Source organism: Cricetulus griseus, chromosome 8, assembly GCF_003668045.3.
Source record: "Cricetulus griseus strain 17A/GY chromosome 8, alternate assembly CriGri-PICRH-1.0, whole genome shotgun sequence".
Taxonomy (NCBI): domain Eukaryota; kingdom Metazoa; phylum Chordata; class Mammalia; order Rodentia; family Cricetidae; genus Cricetulus; species Cricetulus griseus.
In genome coordinates this window covers 52716251-52735216 of record NC_048601.1, presented here as the reverse complement: position 1 = coordinate 52735216, position 18966 = coordinate 52716251, and the positions used below count along the sequence as shown (strand labels likewise).

The 18966-nt window shown below is 46.5% G+C and overlaps 1 protein-coding gene across 1 annotated transcript in view; it reads right to left on the bottom strand.

Annotated features, from left to right (window-relative positions):
• The window catches only part of Nup210 (nucleoporin 210), a 92241-nt gene that overhangs the window by 66995 nt on the left and 6280 nt on the right, over positions 1-18966 (bottom strand). The window contains exons 2-6 of the mRNA XM_027428873.2: positions 12659-12795; positions 10548-10679; positions 4605-4701; positions 2351-2501; positions 102-234 (exon numbers count right to left, since the gene is read on the bottom strand). Of these exons, the coding sequence (XP_027284674.1) occupies positions 102-234; positions 2351-2501; positions 4605-4701; positions 10548-10679; positions 12659-12795 (650 nt within the window). The remainder of the gene's footprint in view (positions 1-101; positions 235-2350; positions 2502-4604; positions 4702-10547; positions 10680-12658; positions 12796-18966) is intronic.

Here is an 18966-nt window from a genome sequence, read left to right as displayed (position 1 = left end):
CACCTCCCCACCCCCTCCAACACACATAAAAAAGTAGATATAAAATATTTTTTAAAGGTAAGAAGGAAGCATCTAACATGACATCTGAGTCACGGATGTACCTGTAATCTTCCCCTGCCTGATCTTCTGAACCTTGTAGCGAATGGATGTTCCCACCAGCAGGTAAACATCATAGGCTGGATTCAGAAGGATGTTCTCCAAGATCAGCAGCCTGACTTCCGCAGGGCGAACATTCTTAGCACAGAGAAAAGGAGAAAGAGAGTGAGGTAGGGTGGGAAATGGGGGCAGGGGAGTTGTGGGTAAGAAAGGTTTGTGGCTCTTTTGGCTGTGAGGTAATGGTGGGATGCCTGCATGTGTGTTTTAATGTGTATGGGTTTTAGCCTGCATGTGTGTTTTAATGTGTATGGGGTTTAGTCTGCATGTGTGTTTTAATGTGTACGGGGTTTAGTCTGCATGTGTGTTTTAATGTGTATGGGTTTTAGTCTGCATGTGTGTTTTAATGTGTATGGATTTAGTCTGCATGTGTGTCTTAATGTGTATGGGTTTTAGTCTGCATGTGTGTTTTAATATATATGGGTATTTAGTCTGCATGTGTGTTTTAATGTGTATGGGTATTTAGTCTGCATGTGTGTTTTAATGTGTATGGGTTTTAGTCTGCATGTGTGTTTTAATGTGTATGGGTTTTAGTCTGCATGTGTGTTTTAATGTATATGGGTATTTAGTCTGCATGTGTGTTTTAATGTGTATGGGGTTTAGTCTGCATGTGTGTTTTAATGTGTACGGGGTTTAGTCTGCATGTGTGTTTTAATGTGTATGGGTTTAGTCTGCATGTGTGTCTTAATGTGTATGGGTTTTAGTCTGTGCACCATAGGCATGTCTCATTCCCACTAGAAGAGGATGTTGGATCCTCTGGAACTGGAGTTTTGAGTTATGAGTTATGGTTATGAGCTGCAATGTGGGTGCTGGAAACCAAACCGGGATCCTCTGGAAGAGCAGCAAGTGCTCTTAGCTGCTGAACCATCTCCTCAACCCATGGTAGGTTTTTGTTGGTTTGTTTTCGTTTTTAATATTTATTTTCTTTTAAATTACATATACGTGTGTGTGTGTGTGTGTGTGTGTGTGTGTGTGTGTGTGTGTGTGTGTGTGTGTGTGTGTGTGTGTGTATGCCACAAGTGTGTGGGTGCCTATGGAGGCCAGAAGAGGGAATTAGATACTTTGTATCTAGATTTTGAGACACCTGATGTAGGTACTGAGAACTGGACTTGGGTTCTCTCTAAGAGCAGCAAACACTCTAACTACTAAGCCATCTCTACAGCCCCACTTGTTCTATTTTTATACAGTGCTGGGGACTGACCCCAGGACTGGCCAATACTAGGTACACAGCTCAGGTACAGTTAAAGCCCCAGAACTCTGTTTTATCTTTTGACTTCTCAGTATGTCTCTACAGGCACAGATAAACCCCATACCCTAAACCCCAGGAGAACCCCACAGGTATGGCACCAGGGAAAACTCAAAACTGTCATTGCCAAAAACATATGACTACTCACTGTAACTTACTCGTGTTCTATCTTGACTTAAAGTGACAATAACTACACAGAAAGAAAACAGAGGAGCCAGGAGCAATGTCTACAGATCCTGTGGCTGCCAGCTCTCCCTTCACAAATGCTCAGAGGTTCAGAATGACCTGAAAGGGGGAGTACTATGTATCCTCAGTTCCTACTCCCTGGTCTCTTCCCCAGCCCATCCCTCAGCCCCTACCTCAGGAAGCAACTTGAGAGACTTAGCAGACAGATGACAGGGTGTCCTGTCCAGTGTATCCTGGGTGTCAGATTCCCCAGGAGCTGTGGCTTCCATTGTCGGAGAAAACTACTGGCAGAAATGATGCTTGTTGACAGAAATGCCAATAGACCTAGACTGTTCTGGGTGGATTTAAGGCCATCTTCCATCTCCATAGATTTGCTTCAGGACCCCAGTCGCCTACACAGGTCTGGACTCAGGGCATATGCTGCCTAGCAAGGCTGGTAGGAAAAGCCTTTTACTAACTGAGAAGTGGGAAGATGCAACCATCCACAAATGGCCATGGAGCCAGTCTCAGATGGCAGGTGTGCCCCTGAATCAGGATGGGGAGCACTTCCTGGAAATGAGGTAATTCCTTCAAAACTGAGAAGCAGATGCTGTGACCTCTGTGATGCTATAGACTTCTGGAGCCTCAACTTCCCTTCCCTATGCCATGGCTCACACAATCAAACAAATAGAAAAATACAGAAATCATAAGACCCTAGGGCCCATTCTGTAGTCCACTGTCACCCTTACCCCACTGTGGGGACAGCACAGTAGAACCTAGGCCCACCTTGTAGACAGCCTCCTGAATGCGAGCCTTGAGCTTGGAGCTTCCAGTCTTCATCCCAGACACTAGGATGGTGTCGCCCTGTTTGGCTGCCTTCTCCATCTCTGAGATGTAGGAAGGCGGGATATACGTGGATTCCAAGAAGGTGAGGATTCTGAAAGGGGAATGCATCACAAGACCTGAACATGAAATTTCCCAGAACCCAGTGTGGCATTACCATTATCAGGATCTCCTATTGAGGGCTAGACCCTGGAATAAGGTGCTGATGCCACGAATCACACTGCTTGGAAACATTAGAAACACATCTTTGCTACAGTCTGAGTCAGAGCTGCAGTATCTCTGTGGAATATACTTGGATTTGGGAATGGGCACTATATCAAGACCCATCCGCGGTGACATATACTGGAATTTGAGACAATCATCTGGGTCCACAGGGAAAAGTCACATTAAAAGGCAAACCTAAGGTCCCAACTCAAAGAGGGTCATCCAGCTCAGCAAATAAGTCACACAGTGAACACTCCTGAGAGCATGCTACCAAGTAGGACTGGCGTCTGGGGTCCCTGCTTTATCTTTCTTTCTTTCAGCCAGCAATTCACAATAAGCCCCCTGCTTGCTCTGCCCAAGACGGAACAGCCTTCAGGACACACTTGCAGTCTCCTTAGAATCAACCCAGCACTGTGCTAAGCTGTGGTTTATCATCCAACAGCTCAGTGACAGAGTGCAGCCTACTATGCACAAGACCTAGCTAGGTCCCATGCCAGCATCACACACATAACACCTTGACTGTCATTTTCATAAGTGTCAAGATCCTGAAAGTCAAAGAAAGGCCAAGAATGACAGACAAAAATGAAAAGTTACAGCGTGCAATGTGTGACCCTGGGGTGATATTCTAAGTTCGAAGAAGCATGCGTCTGGGTGAATTTCCTGATTTTTTTTTAAATATTTTTATTTTGTATTGTCTACATGTTTATCTGTGCCTCGTGTGCATGTAGTGCCTGTGGAAGTCAGAAGAGGGTGCTGGATTCCCTGGAACTGGAGTTACAGACAGCTGTGAGCTACAAGGGTGCTGGGACTCAAACCTGGGTTCTCTGGAAGAGCAGCCAATGCTCTTAACTGCTGAGCCATTTCTCTAGCCCCAATTTCCTGATCTTGATAACTGTATTGTAGACACTCAAGAAAATATCCTAATGATCGTGAAAGCACAGTAAAATGATCAAAGGTGATAGGACATCACCCTGGCACTGCTCCTCAAGCAATTTAGGGAAACGTTTTCAGCGCTACACTGGCATTTTCTGTAGGTTTTACACTGATTCACTCCACTGCCACTCCAGCCAAAAGACAGACAGTTTTCAACCATGGCTTTAAATAGGAGTATGTCTCTGGAAAGAAACTTAAAAATAATTTCTTTTGTTTTATTACCATCCCACCGTGTGTGGGGTGTGTGTGTGTGGGGGGGGTGTGTGTATGTGTCACAGCTCACGTAAGAAGGTCAGAAGACAATTGGCAGGAGTCAATTCTCCTCCTACCATGCAGGATGACCTGGGGACTCAGGTCATCTTGGTGATAAGCCCCTTTGCCCACCAAGCCCCCTTGCTGTCCCAGAAGGAACTTTTTCATTCTGTCAAACATACATTTGACTCAGCACAGGTTCAGCAGCTCAATGCTGGATAAAGCATTGAGGTCTACAGAGATCTGTGTACAAATGCCAACTCAGCCACGTACCAACAGGTCCACACTCTCCAAACCTCAGTTTCCCTGGCTGGAAAGTGGAAAGGTCAGAGGTGGGCACAGGCCAGATGGCTGCTGGGGGAGGGGTGTAATAAGTCCAGATGCTCTGACACGTTATGAGCCTGTCTGTACTCCAAGCTGGAGACCCAGCCTAAAAACTTTTTTTTTTTTTACTTCTGGCCTGTCTTCTTAGCCAGAACTTGCCTCCCCTTTAACTTGCTTACCAGGGAAGCACTTCCCTCTAGGGCCACCCACTTGCTCCTTGCACCCCAAGACAGCCTTCCAGAGTCCTGAGTCTTCTTTGTTCACCTAGATAGCCCAACTTCTCTGACAAGTTCCCACAGAATACACCACAGTGAGCCACAGAGGCTGCCAGAATGTCTGGGAGGCACTAAACTCTCTTCCCCAATCAGTCACTGTGAGCACCTGGGAGGTACCCTGGCTTGTTCACTGATAGGAGGAAACCTAAAGACCTCCAATTTCCTGCATCCACTCAAAGGTAGCCAGCCCTTGTCACAGAGCCTCTTACCGTAGTGCATTGTGGGAGTCTGAGAACCCATTGGCCTCTGTGTCCTTCACAATTGTCCAGTCAAAAACCAGTCCTGCCAGGGTGCTGAAGGTATTCCCTATAAAAGAATTCAGAAGCAGAAATGCATGAGTTTGCTCCCTAGGGTCCAGGGACAGGGAGATGGCAACTTTGACTACATGAGTCACAGTGCTCAGCACCACACTCCTGCAAGGCACACACCATGACCTCCATTTCAGAAAGGGAAAACTAAGGCTCAAAGGATTGCTGGGATGGTACTTGCTTCTTACCATAAAGGGCTGAGACAAGATTTGAACCCAGGCCTGTCCCTCCCCACTTAACCTTGAACCCTCTGTAGGTGTAGATACCTTAGGAGGCCACTGAGACCCAAGTCATTAATCCCCCTCCTTGCCATCTCCTGAAGAGAGAATGCCTCCATTTAAGGTACAGGAGCATAGGAGTGTATTTCAGCAGCAGGAGTCACAAAGGGAGGGCAAGGCAAGATTTGGAATCAAGAAATCAGGGACAGAGGGAGGAAATAGTGACAAGATATAGAACATAAGAACATGTTCCCAAGGGCCTGTTCAGCCTGGTCGCATCTCCTGAGTTTGCACCCTCTCAAAAGCTCATCACATTTTGAAGCCATCAGCTGACAAAATCAGAACCTTCACGACCCACTTCCTTCCCCAGGCCACATCTCTGAGCATACCTGCACCTGTGTCCAAGTCAACACGAGCCCATGACAGACAGTTCAGACCCAAATCATAAAACAAGAGGATCTTTATTTAATCAGACCATGCTGGAATCTCACCTTCTCCACCCAAGATTTCAAAGGCCAAATCAGAGGCTAGAGAGCTGGCTTAGAGGTTAAGAGTGCTGACTGCTCTTCCAAGAGACCAGGTTTGGTTCCCAGCACACACATCAGGTGGCTCACAATTGCCTGTAACTCCAGCTCTGGGGGATCTGACGTCCTCTAGATTCTGTGGACACCTGCATGCAGGTGGTGTAGCACGTAAACTCTTACAGGCACACAGAGATACATAAATAAAGACTGAACTAATAAATATTTGTTTTTAAAGCCCAAATCAAACCATACTTAGCAAAAAGGCCAGGGAAAGGTGGCCTTTGCCTTTACTTCTCAGGGGAGACTAGACGGGGTGGGGCTCTTCTTAAAGTTCCTTGGGTATCTTTCCACCTCAGGACAACTGGCCAGAGGCAGATAAGCCTCATCCAGAATGGATGAAGATACAGGGAGGTATTGAACAGACAAAAAGCTATGGTTCTAAAACTTTCAGGAAGCCCTTGGACCAAAGTAGTTTGTCATCCTAATACCCATGAGGCAGATACTGAAATCCACACCTTGAACATGCATGGAAAGGACATCAGAGGTCCTCCCATCAGCTCAGCTGCTTTCATTGCATAGGGACAGAGCCCTTTCTTCCACACCCCAGAGACAAGGTGGATACCACCTCACAATCTAGCCTCTTTCTGTGACACAGTTGGGACCACAGGAACCCTCCCCGACCCTGCCACACCATGGTGTGCCCATATAGCCCAGCCCAACCCGTTTAAGCTCCCTCAGGATGACACTGCAGGATGCTGATGGAAACAAGAGGATATCCTATTATTCCTTTAGGTTATACAATCACTACCAGCCATAAAATATGATAACCTAATAGGTGGTCTACCCCTTTGACCATGGTCATTTGCATATCTGTGAGTACTCTGAGAGTTCCTCCTGGTCACACCAGACCTGTTCGCTCTACTATAAAATGGGAACAGCAACTCTTTCCTATGGATCTATTGAATCAATTCAAGAAAGTGTCTCCAGTGGGCTGCAGAAATGGCTTAGTGATTAAGAGCCATGCATACTACGCTTAGAGGGGATCTCAATTTGGTTCCTAGCACCCACAATGGTTGGCTCATAATCACTTGTAACTCTATATCCTGACCTCCAAGAGCACCTATATTCCTGTGCATAAACCCACACATATACATAAACATAATTCAAAATAAATCTTGAGACAGAAAGTGTTCCCAGTGAGCAAGAGAGCCTTATGAGGAGGGCAGGGGAGATAGACACCCAACAAGGGGCCTGTCTGGTAGAATGTCTGTGGCAGAACGTATGGCTCCTGGGCTCTGATATTAGCACCTCTCTCATCCCACCCTGTCTCCCTCATTCCCAAGATGAAGAGGAGACAGATGTGATGACTCTAATGGGGCTTCTAAAAGTCTCACCAATTCAGAAGGATGTACATGGGGAACTGACTGGGATTTTCCAGGCTCCCTGTGTATGCAAGATGTGGGGCTCTCATTCAAAGGCAATGGAAAGTGCCAGGAGGCTAGAAAAGAAACAGGAGACCCTTCCTAAGGTATGGAAGCATCTGAGGACATGTCCAAAGGTGACAACAGACCCTCAGAGGGACCTTAAACCTGCCCTGCAACTTGGGGCACAAAGGGGCCAGAAATAAGCAACTACTGGTTTTTCCTGCCAGCCATTGCACCACCACCCGGCATCCTACCTGGGTTGGGCTCTAGAGAACTAAAGTCACATCTTTCCTTCCTAAATGGATGGCTCTACCCTACACATGCACCCTCTCCACCAAGACTCCCACAGGTAGAATACAAATGGTCAGGAATGAGGAAAGGGAACCAAGAGCCAGGGGAAGGTGGCATAGAAGCCATTCCAGGATGCACGAAAGTGGCAAAGATGCAGCAACCTGAAATGCTAAGGCTCCATGTCACCAGCACATACTCTACTGTTCAACCAGAGTCCACAATTATGGGCTTCCAGATAGCAGGATTTAAGCATAAGTCAAGCCTGATTCCTTCTGAGCACATGACTCTCTGGGAACTATCCTGTGGGCAGGACGGACACTGATTCCTCCTGACAAAATGTAACCATAGGAACCATATAATGGCTCCCTTGCTGTGGCCCAGAGCCCTACAAGAAGGGATAGGGAGGCACCACCAAGTAAGCCTACCCCAAAAAATGAAGTGGGGGTGGGGCTTGTAGGTTTATAGAATGCAAAAGGCAAAATGGCCTCACAGAACAGGCCCAAAGTCTTGCTTCTCCACTAGAGAATTAGCTATAAGCACCATGTGTACAACACACAGAACCCTTGACCCCAATGCCTCACACTCAAGAGATATAAACCAGGAGACCCAGGGGCTCAAGCTTCAGAGGACACACCTCTTCTGCCCTAGTCCACAGGACAGAAGGGAGGAGGGCCACAGAAAACATTATGTAACTCAAATGAACAAACAGGTGTCCAATGCTCACTGGCTCCAAAGTTCAGAAGCAGTGGGAATAAAGCTCAGCTCAACAAAATAAAACAAGCCCTGAACACCAAGGGCAGCAAGGGCTGAGAGAAGTCAGCAGGAAAGAGCAAGTTCTACCTGGGAAGCCTGAGCAGAGCCAGGGAGGAGGAACACCTGAGCAGGAAGACCTGTAAGATGCAGGGCTTCGGACAGTGAAGACTTGGGCTCAGGCCCCATCCCAAAGGTAGAGGACAAGCACAGGGAGGAGGGTATCTCTGGGAATCTGGAGCATGCTCAGTTGCATTTTACCAATGCACATGGTACACGAGAGATGGGAAATTGTTCTGGAAACACACTGTAAATAGCATCATGTCAAAAGGGCAGTGTCTTAGTTCCCAGCTCTTAAATTATGGTTTGTCACCATGACTGAATGTGGAGTCCACAAAAAATACAACAGTGAAACATTTTTACATGGGGGCAATGACCAGAAAATAATCAAAACTCAAATGTGTAATGCCACATGTTGTACCACACAACTTTACTATAGTCTCGGTTCTGAACATGCAACATGTGCACTTTGGTAGGCTTTTTGTTCTGTTTTGTTTTTCCTGAAAGAGGGTCTCGATGTATAGAACAAGCTAGTGTTGAACTCACAGAGGTCCTGCTGCCTCTGCTTCCCCAGGGATGGGACTAAAGGCATGGGCAACAACATCTGGCTAACATGAGCACTTTGCATTGGGCATTCCATCACACTCAGATTTGAAACCACCATGAGTTATAAAGGTAATGTTTTTGTATGTGTACACAAATTTAATATGTGTACAAAAAAACTATAATTGGGTCTGGAGAGATGGCTCAGTGGTTAAGAGCACTTGCTGCTTTTCCAGAGGACCCAGGTTCAATTCCCAGCACCCACATGGCAGTTCACAACTGTCTGCACCTCCTGTCCCAGAGGATCCGACACCCTCACACAGGCATACATGCAGACAAAACACCAATGCACATATAAATAAATAAGTAAATAAATGATTGTTTAAAAAAAAACAAGGACTTTTCCATATTTTCCCATCATTCCTCAACACATATCAAATTAGTCTATCTTTGGGGTTATATTGCATTATAATTTTGATTTTAAAAATTACTCAATGAGGCTAGGCCTCGTGGGACACATCTGTAATCCCAGCACTTGTACAGTAGAGGCAGGAAGGACAGGGGTACAAGACATCCTCAATTACAGTAAGTCTGAGGCCAGCCTGAGCTGGCCTGTTTCAATCCCTCCCTAACCTTGAAATATTGCTATTTGAGTTCCCAACTAAAAGTTGCATGGAATCATTATGTGAATTTTGGCTTGGGGTTTCTGAAATGGCCCTTAATGCATTTCTCCCATCTTGCACTATGCAAAGTGGCATTCTCAGCATTCAGACCTCAAAAATCAAAATAACCATCAGCTCCGAAAAGCCCAGCAGATACTCTGTGTCCTACAGTATCAAACACCCAACTGGGATTTAATTCTTTATGTAAAAGTGAGCAAGTACACCCATCTTGTTAGTATGCAAATTTGCTTTCATCTTTAAAAATGGTTAAATTATACAAACACAAAAGCACTGCTTTAAAATAAAAGCATGGTTTATTATGAGTAAAAACTTGACTTGATGCCCACTTTAAGTTCTTATTACGCCTGAGACCACATAAAAATTGCTTGGGTTGCAAGAGGAGAATGTTTAAGGAGTTCTGTGACAGTCCATTTTCAGTTCGTAAACAGAACACATCTATGACAGAGCATTACAGTTTGGATCTCGAATTCCCCCAAAGACTTGGTCGCCAGCTTATGGCACCACTGAGAGTGGAGGCATGCTATCACAGGGGATACTGGAAAGCAACAGGGTCAAACAACCATGGACTAAAACTTCTGAACCCATAGGCCAAAGTAAACCTTTCTTCACTGTAAGCTGATTGCTTCAGGTATTTAGTCATAGTAGAATGCTAATGCAAGGAGCGTATAAAGGAAACTAGTTTATTTCCGCTCATGGTTCAAGAGAATGGATATGCAAGATTAGGTTGCCACATCCAGGGAAGAACTCATATCAAGATGCATCATGAGGGATCGGGAACATGGCTCATAGATACAGTACTTGCCTAGCATGCATGAAGCCCTTTGTTCAAATCCCTAGCACCACAGAAAACTAGGTGTGGTAGAACACATCTATAATTCCATCACTCTGGATGCAAAGGCAAGGGGGTCTGAAATCCAAGGTCATCCTCAGCTACACAGTGAATTGAAGGTCTGGAGTACTTAGGAAACCAAAAACAGCCTGGAAATTGAGCAGAAAAAAAAAAGAGTTCCTACTGCCCAGTGTGGTCATCACCTCTGTGGACAGCTATCCCACTTCTACCCAGTCAGCTCCTGAGACAGAGGTACCAATACCATCTCTGCCTGGACACCAAGACTGATCTCAGAATCAACTAACATCTGCACACACAGACCAGACCTCTGAACATGAGGAGGGCTGAGGCTTGATGCCACCAAGGAAATACAAGCTACCTCAGAGAGAGTTTCTACCTGCTCTACTTCTCCCTTGGTGGTGGCTCCTCCTTCCTGGCTGGAGCCATAGCTAGTCATGAGAGGGCACAGTAATTGGGCTACGGCCAAGGTAGGAGCCTGCCAAAGATAGCCCTTGCAGTCACCTTCTGAGTCCAGAGCCTGGATCTTCAGCTCCAGTGGAGAGTCTTCAAGATAGAGCTCACGGGTAGTAGAGACGATTTGAATGCCATGGATGAGGTCAACGATGGCGTCGCAGCGCAGCACCTGGCCTGTGGCTGTGGGGACAGAAAAGAGTCAGCACTGAGAATGGTGTCCAGCCACTGTCCCATCTCCAGGGTCACCATTTCCAGTAGCCAACAAGCCAATACACCACTAATGAAGTGCTGGATCACTGAGCTACATGTTCAGACCCTGCTATGGAATTATTACTTTTATTTGATTCGTGCACATGTATATGTTCTGTGTGTATGCCACATAAGTGTAGTTGACCATGGAGGCCAGAAGAGGGTGAATCCTTAGAGCTATCCCCACCACCACCACCTTTTTTGTTTGTTTTGAGATGGGATCTTACTGTACCCTGGGCTGTCCTGGAACCCCCTAAGTAGACCAGTAGACCAGGCTGGCTTTAAATTCACAGAGATTCACCAGCCTCTGCTTCCCAAGTATGGGATCAAAGACATGTGCCCAGTCTGCTGAGTATTATTTTTACCAGTAAGCTATCTCACAGACCTTCACTGTGTTAAACATTTCATGTTCAGATTCAGCTCAGTGTTAGGAATACTAGTTTTATGTACAGAACAACTTGGACTTATTTAGCTTAATCTACCTGGCATAGATTCCCAGGTTTGTTGGCTCACAGCATATAAAATCTATTGTTCTTTAAATTATATTTTCATTATGTGTAGGGTGTGTATTTGTATGTGTATGTATAGGAGTGTTGGTGCTTATGGACATCTGAAGCTTCAGATCCCCCTGGAGCTGAAGTTCCAGGTGGTTGGAAGCCATCTGACATGGGTGCTAGGAACTGAACTTGTGTCCTTAGGAAACACTGGATGTGCTACAAACAGCTCAGACCTCTATCTGGCTCATAGTTTCATTTTGAGGTAATTTCAGTCTGGCTCTGAACTACTAGATCCAAGCAATCCTCTTGCCTCAGCCTCCTGAGTAGCTGGGACTACAGGTATGTACCATTGAGCACAACAATATAAGAATTGTTAAGGTTCTTGATATGTGGGCTAATACAGATAGAGCTAGTGCTTCTATCTGGTGCCTGGAGAATGTTTAGAATAACTAGTATTGTACACAGTTGTTCTCACACTAGAGAGTTCTCCAGGTAATGCTGTTATCTGTCTTATTTTTGAGGAAGTAACAATCTGTGCTTATATCCATGCATCCCCCTTGTCATACAGTGGATAGTCTTATGGAATGCCGATGTAAGTAAAACAAGGAGACCAACAAAATGGTTGCACAATCCTGGAGACGAGTTCAATCCCCAGAGCTCATGTGAAGGAGGGAGGAAAGAACTGACTCCACAAAGGTGTCCCCTATATCCACACGTGTGCTGGACATGTCCCTCCACATCATCCACACAATAAGAAGTAAATAAAATAAAACAAACAAAAGAACAACTATAAGGAGCCAGCATCAATAAGTCCTGATCTTGGTGAACTGGCAGATGCAAAGAGACAGCCGTCATGTTTGCCACTTCCCTTTGTGGTTACAGTCTGAGCACAATTTGATTTTCCTGGAGGACTTTTTTTTCCCACATAGCTTTAAATGTGGGTTCATAAGGTGGCAAGGAGAAAGCCAGAGTTTTCCCGTCTGGATGGCTAGGTTAACTGTGTTAGGCTAATACTTGGCTCCTGGTGTGAACTGGGTCTAAGAATACAGGAGACAGTTCTAAGCCAGCACTGCACCAGAACACAAAAGGGACTGGTCCCAGGAGTATAGCATCCCAAGGGATCCTGGCACCAATCCACCATGGACACTTAGGAAAACTGAACTCCACATCTGCAATGTGATGAATCGAATATGGGGAAGGAAAAGGCATGGTTTCAATTGTCTTCATTTTGATTTGATACCAGTTAAGAGCATGTAGGATAATAAGTATTAATTTGTGAGTTCAGAAAGCCAGTCTCCACAAGGTAAAACGCTGCAAATTCAGTGAGGAAGCGCCAGGACAGGTGTTTCCTAGGCTCCAGGTAGAGGTCTCACATCCCCATCAAAGATCTCCCACGGCACATGAAACCCTTACTGATGTCCTCTGCAAAGATGATGCTGGTCAGCCGGGCTGGCTGGGTCAAGCGGGCCTGTACCACTGCCTTCTGGGAGCACTGCTGTTCATTGGAGCCCAGTGGCTCTATGCTGGCTACCTCTGGCCGGGTGGATGACCTGCAACAAAAAGAGGAAAGATTACTTCCTGGAACCATACTGCAAGAAACAGCCAGGCCCTGAAACCAGAGCAGTAGCTTCCATCTGGGAATCTGTTAGATTCAAACACATAGCAGAGGTGAGGCACCTCACACACCAACCTAAAAGAAAAACAGAGAAGGAAAGTAGCCAAGCCAAGGCCTTCCACCATCAGACCTCTGCAACCTGAGCATATGAGCTACTGCACACAGTCCCCACTGGGTAAATAAACCAGACATTGGTCACCTGGACATAGCCTTAGTATTCAACAGTCACTGTCCAAGATACACAGGACTGTATGAGGCCTCATTATCTCAGGCAGAAGGTTCAAGACCCCAGTTAAACCACAATTGGTTCTGCAGCCTCTATCTATGTCCGATCCTTCCCCTCATACATACTCTGTAGTGAATTTTAGTTTATACATTAGGCCCAGGAAGAGTGGTAACATAATAAAATACAAGTTATAATAAGAATGTAATGAAAGTGATTTGTTGTTGTTGTTTGTTTTTTAAGACAGGGTTTCTCTGTGTAGCCCTAGCTGTCCTAGAACTCACTCTGTAGACTAGGCTGGCCTCAAACTCACAGAGATTCACCTGTCTCTGCCTCATGAGTGCAGGAATTAAAGGTGTGCATCACCACACCTGGCTATGACAGTTATCTAAAACTTATTGAGTGGTTTACTTCTGGAATTTTCCATGTAATGTTTTCAGCCTGTTACTCATGTAATTCTCCATTACTCATGAGCAGCAAATACTGGACTCTCAGCCGATCCAGGATGAACTCAGAACACTCACCCAGATGCTATCCTTCCACAGGACACAGAGACCACTAAGTATAATGACAACAATCACAGGGTTCCTATGCACTTGGAGCTGGCATCATAAACACATGGGGGGAGAAAGGAGGTGAGCACATCAGCAGGTAAGTCAGGACAGCCTGAGACATGGTGGAGAAGTCATTGGGTGTCACTGTCTCAGCTCCTTAACACAGGACAGCAATAGTCCCTGGTCACAGTAAACAGAGGACAAATGTCAGAGTCTACCAGATGTGGCACTGGGACTGCTAAGTGGGTATTCACTGTTACTGCGGTTCCCAGGGAATCCTTGGGATGAATGTCACAGAGATGGCACTGTGATGGCAGGGAGACCTGTCCACAATGGTCCTGAGGTGGAGAGCAGACAGGCATGCTGCACTCTGAGAGTAATCTGTACAATGTGACCAAGGACCCAGAGCAGGACAGCCACTGAGCAGAGTGGCAGCACTCATTCCTCAGTCTCAGCCAGCTCAGGCTCCAACACAACAGGCATGCTAGAATCTGTCACAACTAAAAGTAAGCCATGGTGGTGCTTGCCAGTGAGAGCAGTTCTTGGCAGAGCAATTTTGCAGAGAACGGATCACCAAAGAGAGAGGCAGGAACAGCAGCTCTCCTGTTTCTGGAAGGTCCTGATCCTGAAGGCTGGAGTCAGTCCCTGCCTTGCAGCTATAGCAGCAAAACCCCAGTTCACATGGTTTTCTGCTCAGAGTTAAATCAACTGCTGTCCTCAAGGGCACTTCTCCAGGACTGCACACAAAGCCAGCAGTCAGCAGTGTGCCCACCCTTAAGAACACATGACAGGCGTTACAGTCTACCATATCCTCATCTTCCATGGGGACAGAGTCTAGCAGCTAAGGACTAGGGAAGATCAGAGAGAACACAATGCAAAGCTCTTACCCAGATGATAGGGTTCCTGAACACAGACCTACTGTTGTGAGGGATACATGGGGTCCCAATATGATGTGTTCTGACCATCTTTTGGAGGGCACAAGGTTTTTGCCCTCTCACATCTGGTCTGACAGCTCTTCTCTGATTAGTCCTATTATTCACTCTATTTGTGTGTCCACATTAAGCTAGTCAGGGACCAGCTTGGCCCAGCATGGACTCCATAGATGCAGATTTGACTAGAAGAGTTCAGTGCCTTTAGGATCTGCTGGAGATGGACCTTTGAGAGACTGAGGTCAAAAGCACCTGAGATTTATGACTTCAGCAGGGAGCTCATTCAAACTAGCCTCTGGGCTTTAGCTGGGCAACTGCAGGTGCAGGGACTCCATGCCCAGATAGCAAGACCACACACCCCTGCAGATAACCTGCTACTCTAGAAGTCTTTGAGAGCTGTGACACTTTTCAGACCTACAGACTTGTCCTACAAGGGACCAAACTTGAGTGTCAACCAAGGGCCTTTGAGAGATTTAAATTGCAGCACTTCTCAACACGTTTACCCCCTGTAGTGGTTTGACTAAGAATGACCCCATAGGCTCATATGCATGTGAATGCCCAGGGAGTGGCACTATTTAGAATGACTGTTGGAGTAGTGTGGTCTTGTTGGAGAAAGTGTGCTGATAATGGACTAAACCTCTGAAACTGTAAGCAAGCCCCAATTAAATGCTCCCCTTATGAGATGTCATGGTTATGGTGTCTCTTCCAAGCAATAGAAGCAACAGAGTATTGACTAAGACACACCCGTTTCCTTCTAATCCTGTGTGGTACTATGTTTTAAGTTGTTTTACCATGTCTAAGGCTATTGATTCTCAACTGATGATAAAGTTCCTCTGGTTTGTACTCTACCACAGATTCTTGGAGGGGGGATGGGACAAGATGCTGGTGGGAGCTGAGGACAGGCCTTTGTCAGTGATGTCTAGAGGACCCTTAACCACAAGAGAAAGGAGTTGCAGGTCAGTATGTTTCCCTGAACCTTGACCCTGATGTCTTGCCTCTTTCAGGCCTCCCCAAAATGCAGCCACAGACATTCTCACACCCACAGGCAGGTTCAGGCCCAACAGGTGTTACTGCCCCAGGCCAAAAGACAAACAGAAGCCTGAACCATCTGAAGTCTGACCTCAATTTAGAGGTCATCCCCCCTAGCCCCCCACCCACCCCCAACTTTCCCATCTCTATCCCTTTACCAATGCTGCCCTCTGCACATCACATGCCCTTGAGGATCTTCCTCTCCTTCCTGCCTCCTCTTTGCTCCCCCCTGCCTCTGGTCCTCCTGGAATCTCTAAAGCAGTCAGTTATTCACTGAATCCATGTGGAGCAGTCAGCCTTTCAAAACAATGACAAAATACCTTTTACAAAATTCAGCATCTAAAGAGACACTTACTTAGGCCTGTGGTTTCAGAAGTCCCAGCCTACAGTTAGTTTGTTCTTTTGGTTTGGGTCTGTGGAGACCAAGGAAGATGCTCACAGGTGAGGCAGGATGGCTGGAGTCCCAGTAACCCTTCAAGGACACATTCCCAATGACAACTTCCTAAAGGTTCTGCAGACTCCCACACCTGAACCCATGGGCCTCAGAGGGACAATAAAGCTCCAAATCAGGTATTTGTGAGATTATCTGTGACACTGTTTAGCATACACATGAATCTCTGCCTTCATGGAGCTCATGCTTCAGAGGGAGGTAAACAGGAAAGAACAGAATGGAGAGAGAAATGTGGTCTTAGGAAGGAGGACTCAGGGCTTGGGTGAGCATGAACCAGGGAGGGGATGCCTGTCACTTCCCAGAGGCTGATTGGTTGGATGAGGTGTGGCTGAGGGATTCCATGCTCTTGGAAGACAGGCATGCCTGCTATCAGTGCCAATTAGTGTTCCCAGCTACATGGGTTTCCTTTTTCTGTTAACATTATACTGAGTTTATTTTTGTTTTAGTATCAAGCTAACTTTGCATTCCTGGGATTCACCCTCTTGCTAATGCTGAACTATCCCTGACATTTCTCTGGATTTAACTCTCACACTGTGGTGAGGGGTTCGTGTTGGGATCTGTGGTTTCCCTTTTCCTAGACTGTTTCTGTCTGTGGGCAGCTGTGAGGGATTCCTGAACTGAGTTAGGGTCTGTCTGCTGCTTCCCTGCCTGGCAGAGGACTAGGGTCAGCCTCCTCACTGATGCACAGGAGGCTCAAGTTTTAAGTATAAAGTAAATTTTAGCAAATGTGTGGAATGGACCAGAAAGTCTTGGGGCTCCACAGCTTTCCAAGTGTATTGCGAACCAGCCCAAAAGTTGTACCCTGCAAGAAGGTCAGGTGACAGGCTCATAGGGGAAACTGGGTTCAGTGACTGTCATGCAGCCATGCCACCTCCTCATTGGCTCCTTCCAAAGCCCCCAGTGACAACAGCTTCCCTGCAAGCCCAGGTCCTAAGGTATCCTCTCCCTGACAACAGCCTAGTACACAGGAAAGACAGTCACACCTGAGGGTCACTCATGCAGGAGATACCCTCCACCTCCATCTACCTTTTCCTGTAACAGCACCTAACTCTTCTGCCTGGACCTGCCTAGGGTGATGTCAGTGAGTCCCTCAAGTTCTCACACTAAAACCCTGGCTCCCAAGATGACAGAACTGGGGAGTGACTAGGCCATGGGGACAGGCTTCCAGGAAGGGCTCAGTACCATTTAAAGAGGCCTCTCAGAGCTGCCTGGTTCCCTCCCTCCACCCAAGGACATAAGAAGCTGGCAGTTTGCAACTGGGAAGTGGCCTCACAACACAGTCACTGAGACACCATCTGTGACTTCCAGCACTAAGGGAAATACATTCTTATTATCCCAAGCCACTCTTCTGTCTACGGGTTTTTAACGCAGGCAGAAGAGATGGAGACCTCTTCTTTTCTCAGTCCAGGAGGCTCCAGAGCACTCTGGCCTGTGGACACCAACAGACACACTACTAGGGCTTGGCTAAGAAAAGCCTTGTGCACCCTGGCCGCACAGAATGGTTTTGACTGACACATGTACCTAGAGTGGGTCCAATCAAACAGGTGCTGTGGCTGATGCCCACACAGTCTGGAATGTGGGAGGGTATTAGGCTGCAATGGCGTCTTGCTACCCTGAGAGGGCCAAAGGATACCACAGCCAAGACCTAAGGACCAAAGAGCAGATCCTTGTGACCATGCATTCATTCCCAACCCCAACACAGAAACCTGAAACAAATTCTGCCTAAGAATCTCCTTCAGGAACCAAAATTACACCCCTCTGCTGCACTGCAACCATTTTGGTTTGCATTTCCTGTTGCATGCAGCATCACAAGGCTAAGTAGGTAAACACTCAGGGCTGAGCTCTTAAAGATTTGCAGTAATATTTCCTCCAGACCCAGTACTCTAATAAACACCATCATGGTAATGTTCATTATTATACAAGCATTCTGTTTTGTGTCAAATAGTAAAGTATAATGTGCACAGCTCTGTCCCCAACATTCCTATGAGAACCCCAGGTGGCACATGAGGAAACCTCCACACAATGTCACCATATCCCTAGAAAAACAACTGCTTCAACACAGCTGGGACAAGAAGGTATGACACAATCCTACTCCTTTACCCTGGGTACAGCATCCAAACACAAACCCCTTCCTCTCAAACACAAAGCTAAAAATTTCCCACCCTAGCTGGTGCCACACACAAAGAGAGCTGGGCTCTCAGACCTTGCAGAAGATGGCATCAGCTACCACCTGATCAGCCCCACCCCTAAATGTACCCTCAACACTGCTTCTTAAAGTTAACTGATTTTTTTTTTTTTTTTGCTGAAGGAGGCCAAGTGAGCCAGGCACCATCTGAGGAGCCCTAGTCCACTTCACAGCCCTGGCACCTACTGCTGGGAGGCTCCAGGTCTCAGGCATCTCCACAGATCACCCATCCAGAGCAGGTTTGGGGGCTTTTATTTTTATTTATTTATTTATTTATTTATTTATTTATTTATTTTTGGTTTTTCGAGACAGGGTTTCTCTGTGGTTTTGGAGGCTGTCCTGGAACTAGCTCTCGTAGACCAGGCTGGTCTCAAACTCAAGAGATCCGCCTGCCTCTGCCTCCCGAGTGCTGGGATTAAAGGCGTGTGCCACCAACGCCTGGCTGGGGGGTTTAAAAAAAATAGCTTTAGAATTGAGTGAGAATAATATTTAAAGGGATTAGAAGACAAGGTAGCATTACCATCCTGGTTCTTGCTGGACATCCATGGGAAAGGTGCAACACTGGGATTGTCCTTGTGGTCCTGCAGCTTCTGGCCAGCAAGAGCAGCTGCCTGAACACCAGCACCTTCTCATGACCCTTCTCTGCCACTGTGGTTAAACATCCCCAGAAAGCCTTGTCCTGAACACTTAGTCACTGAGAGATAGAAGAACTCTAAAGAAGTTACTCCTAGTCTT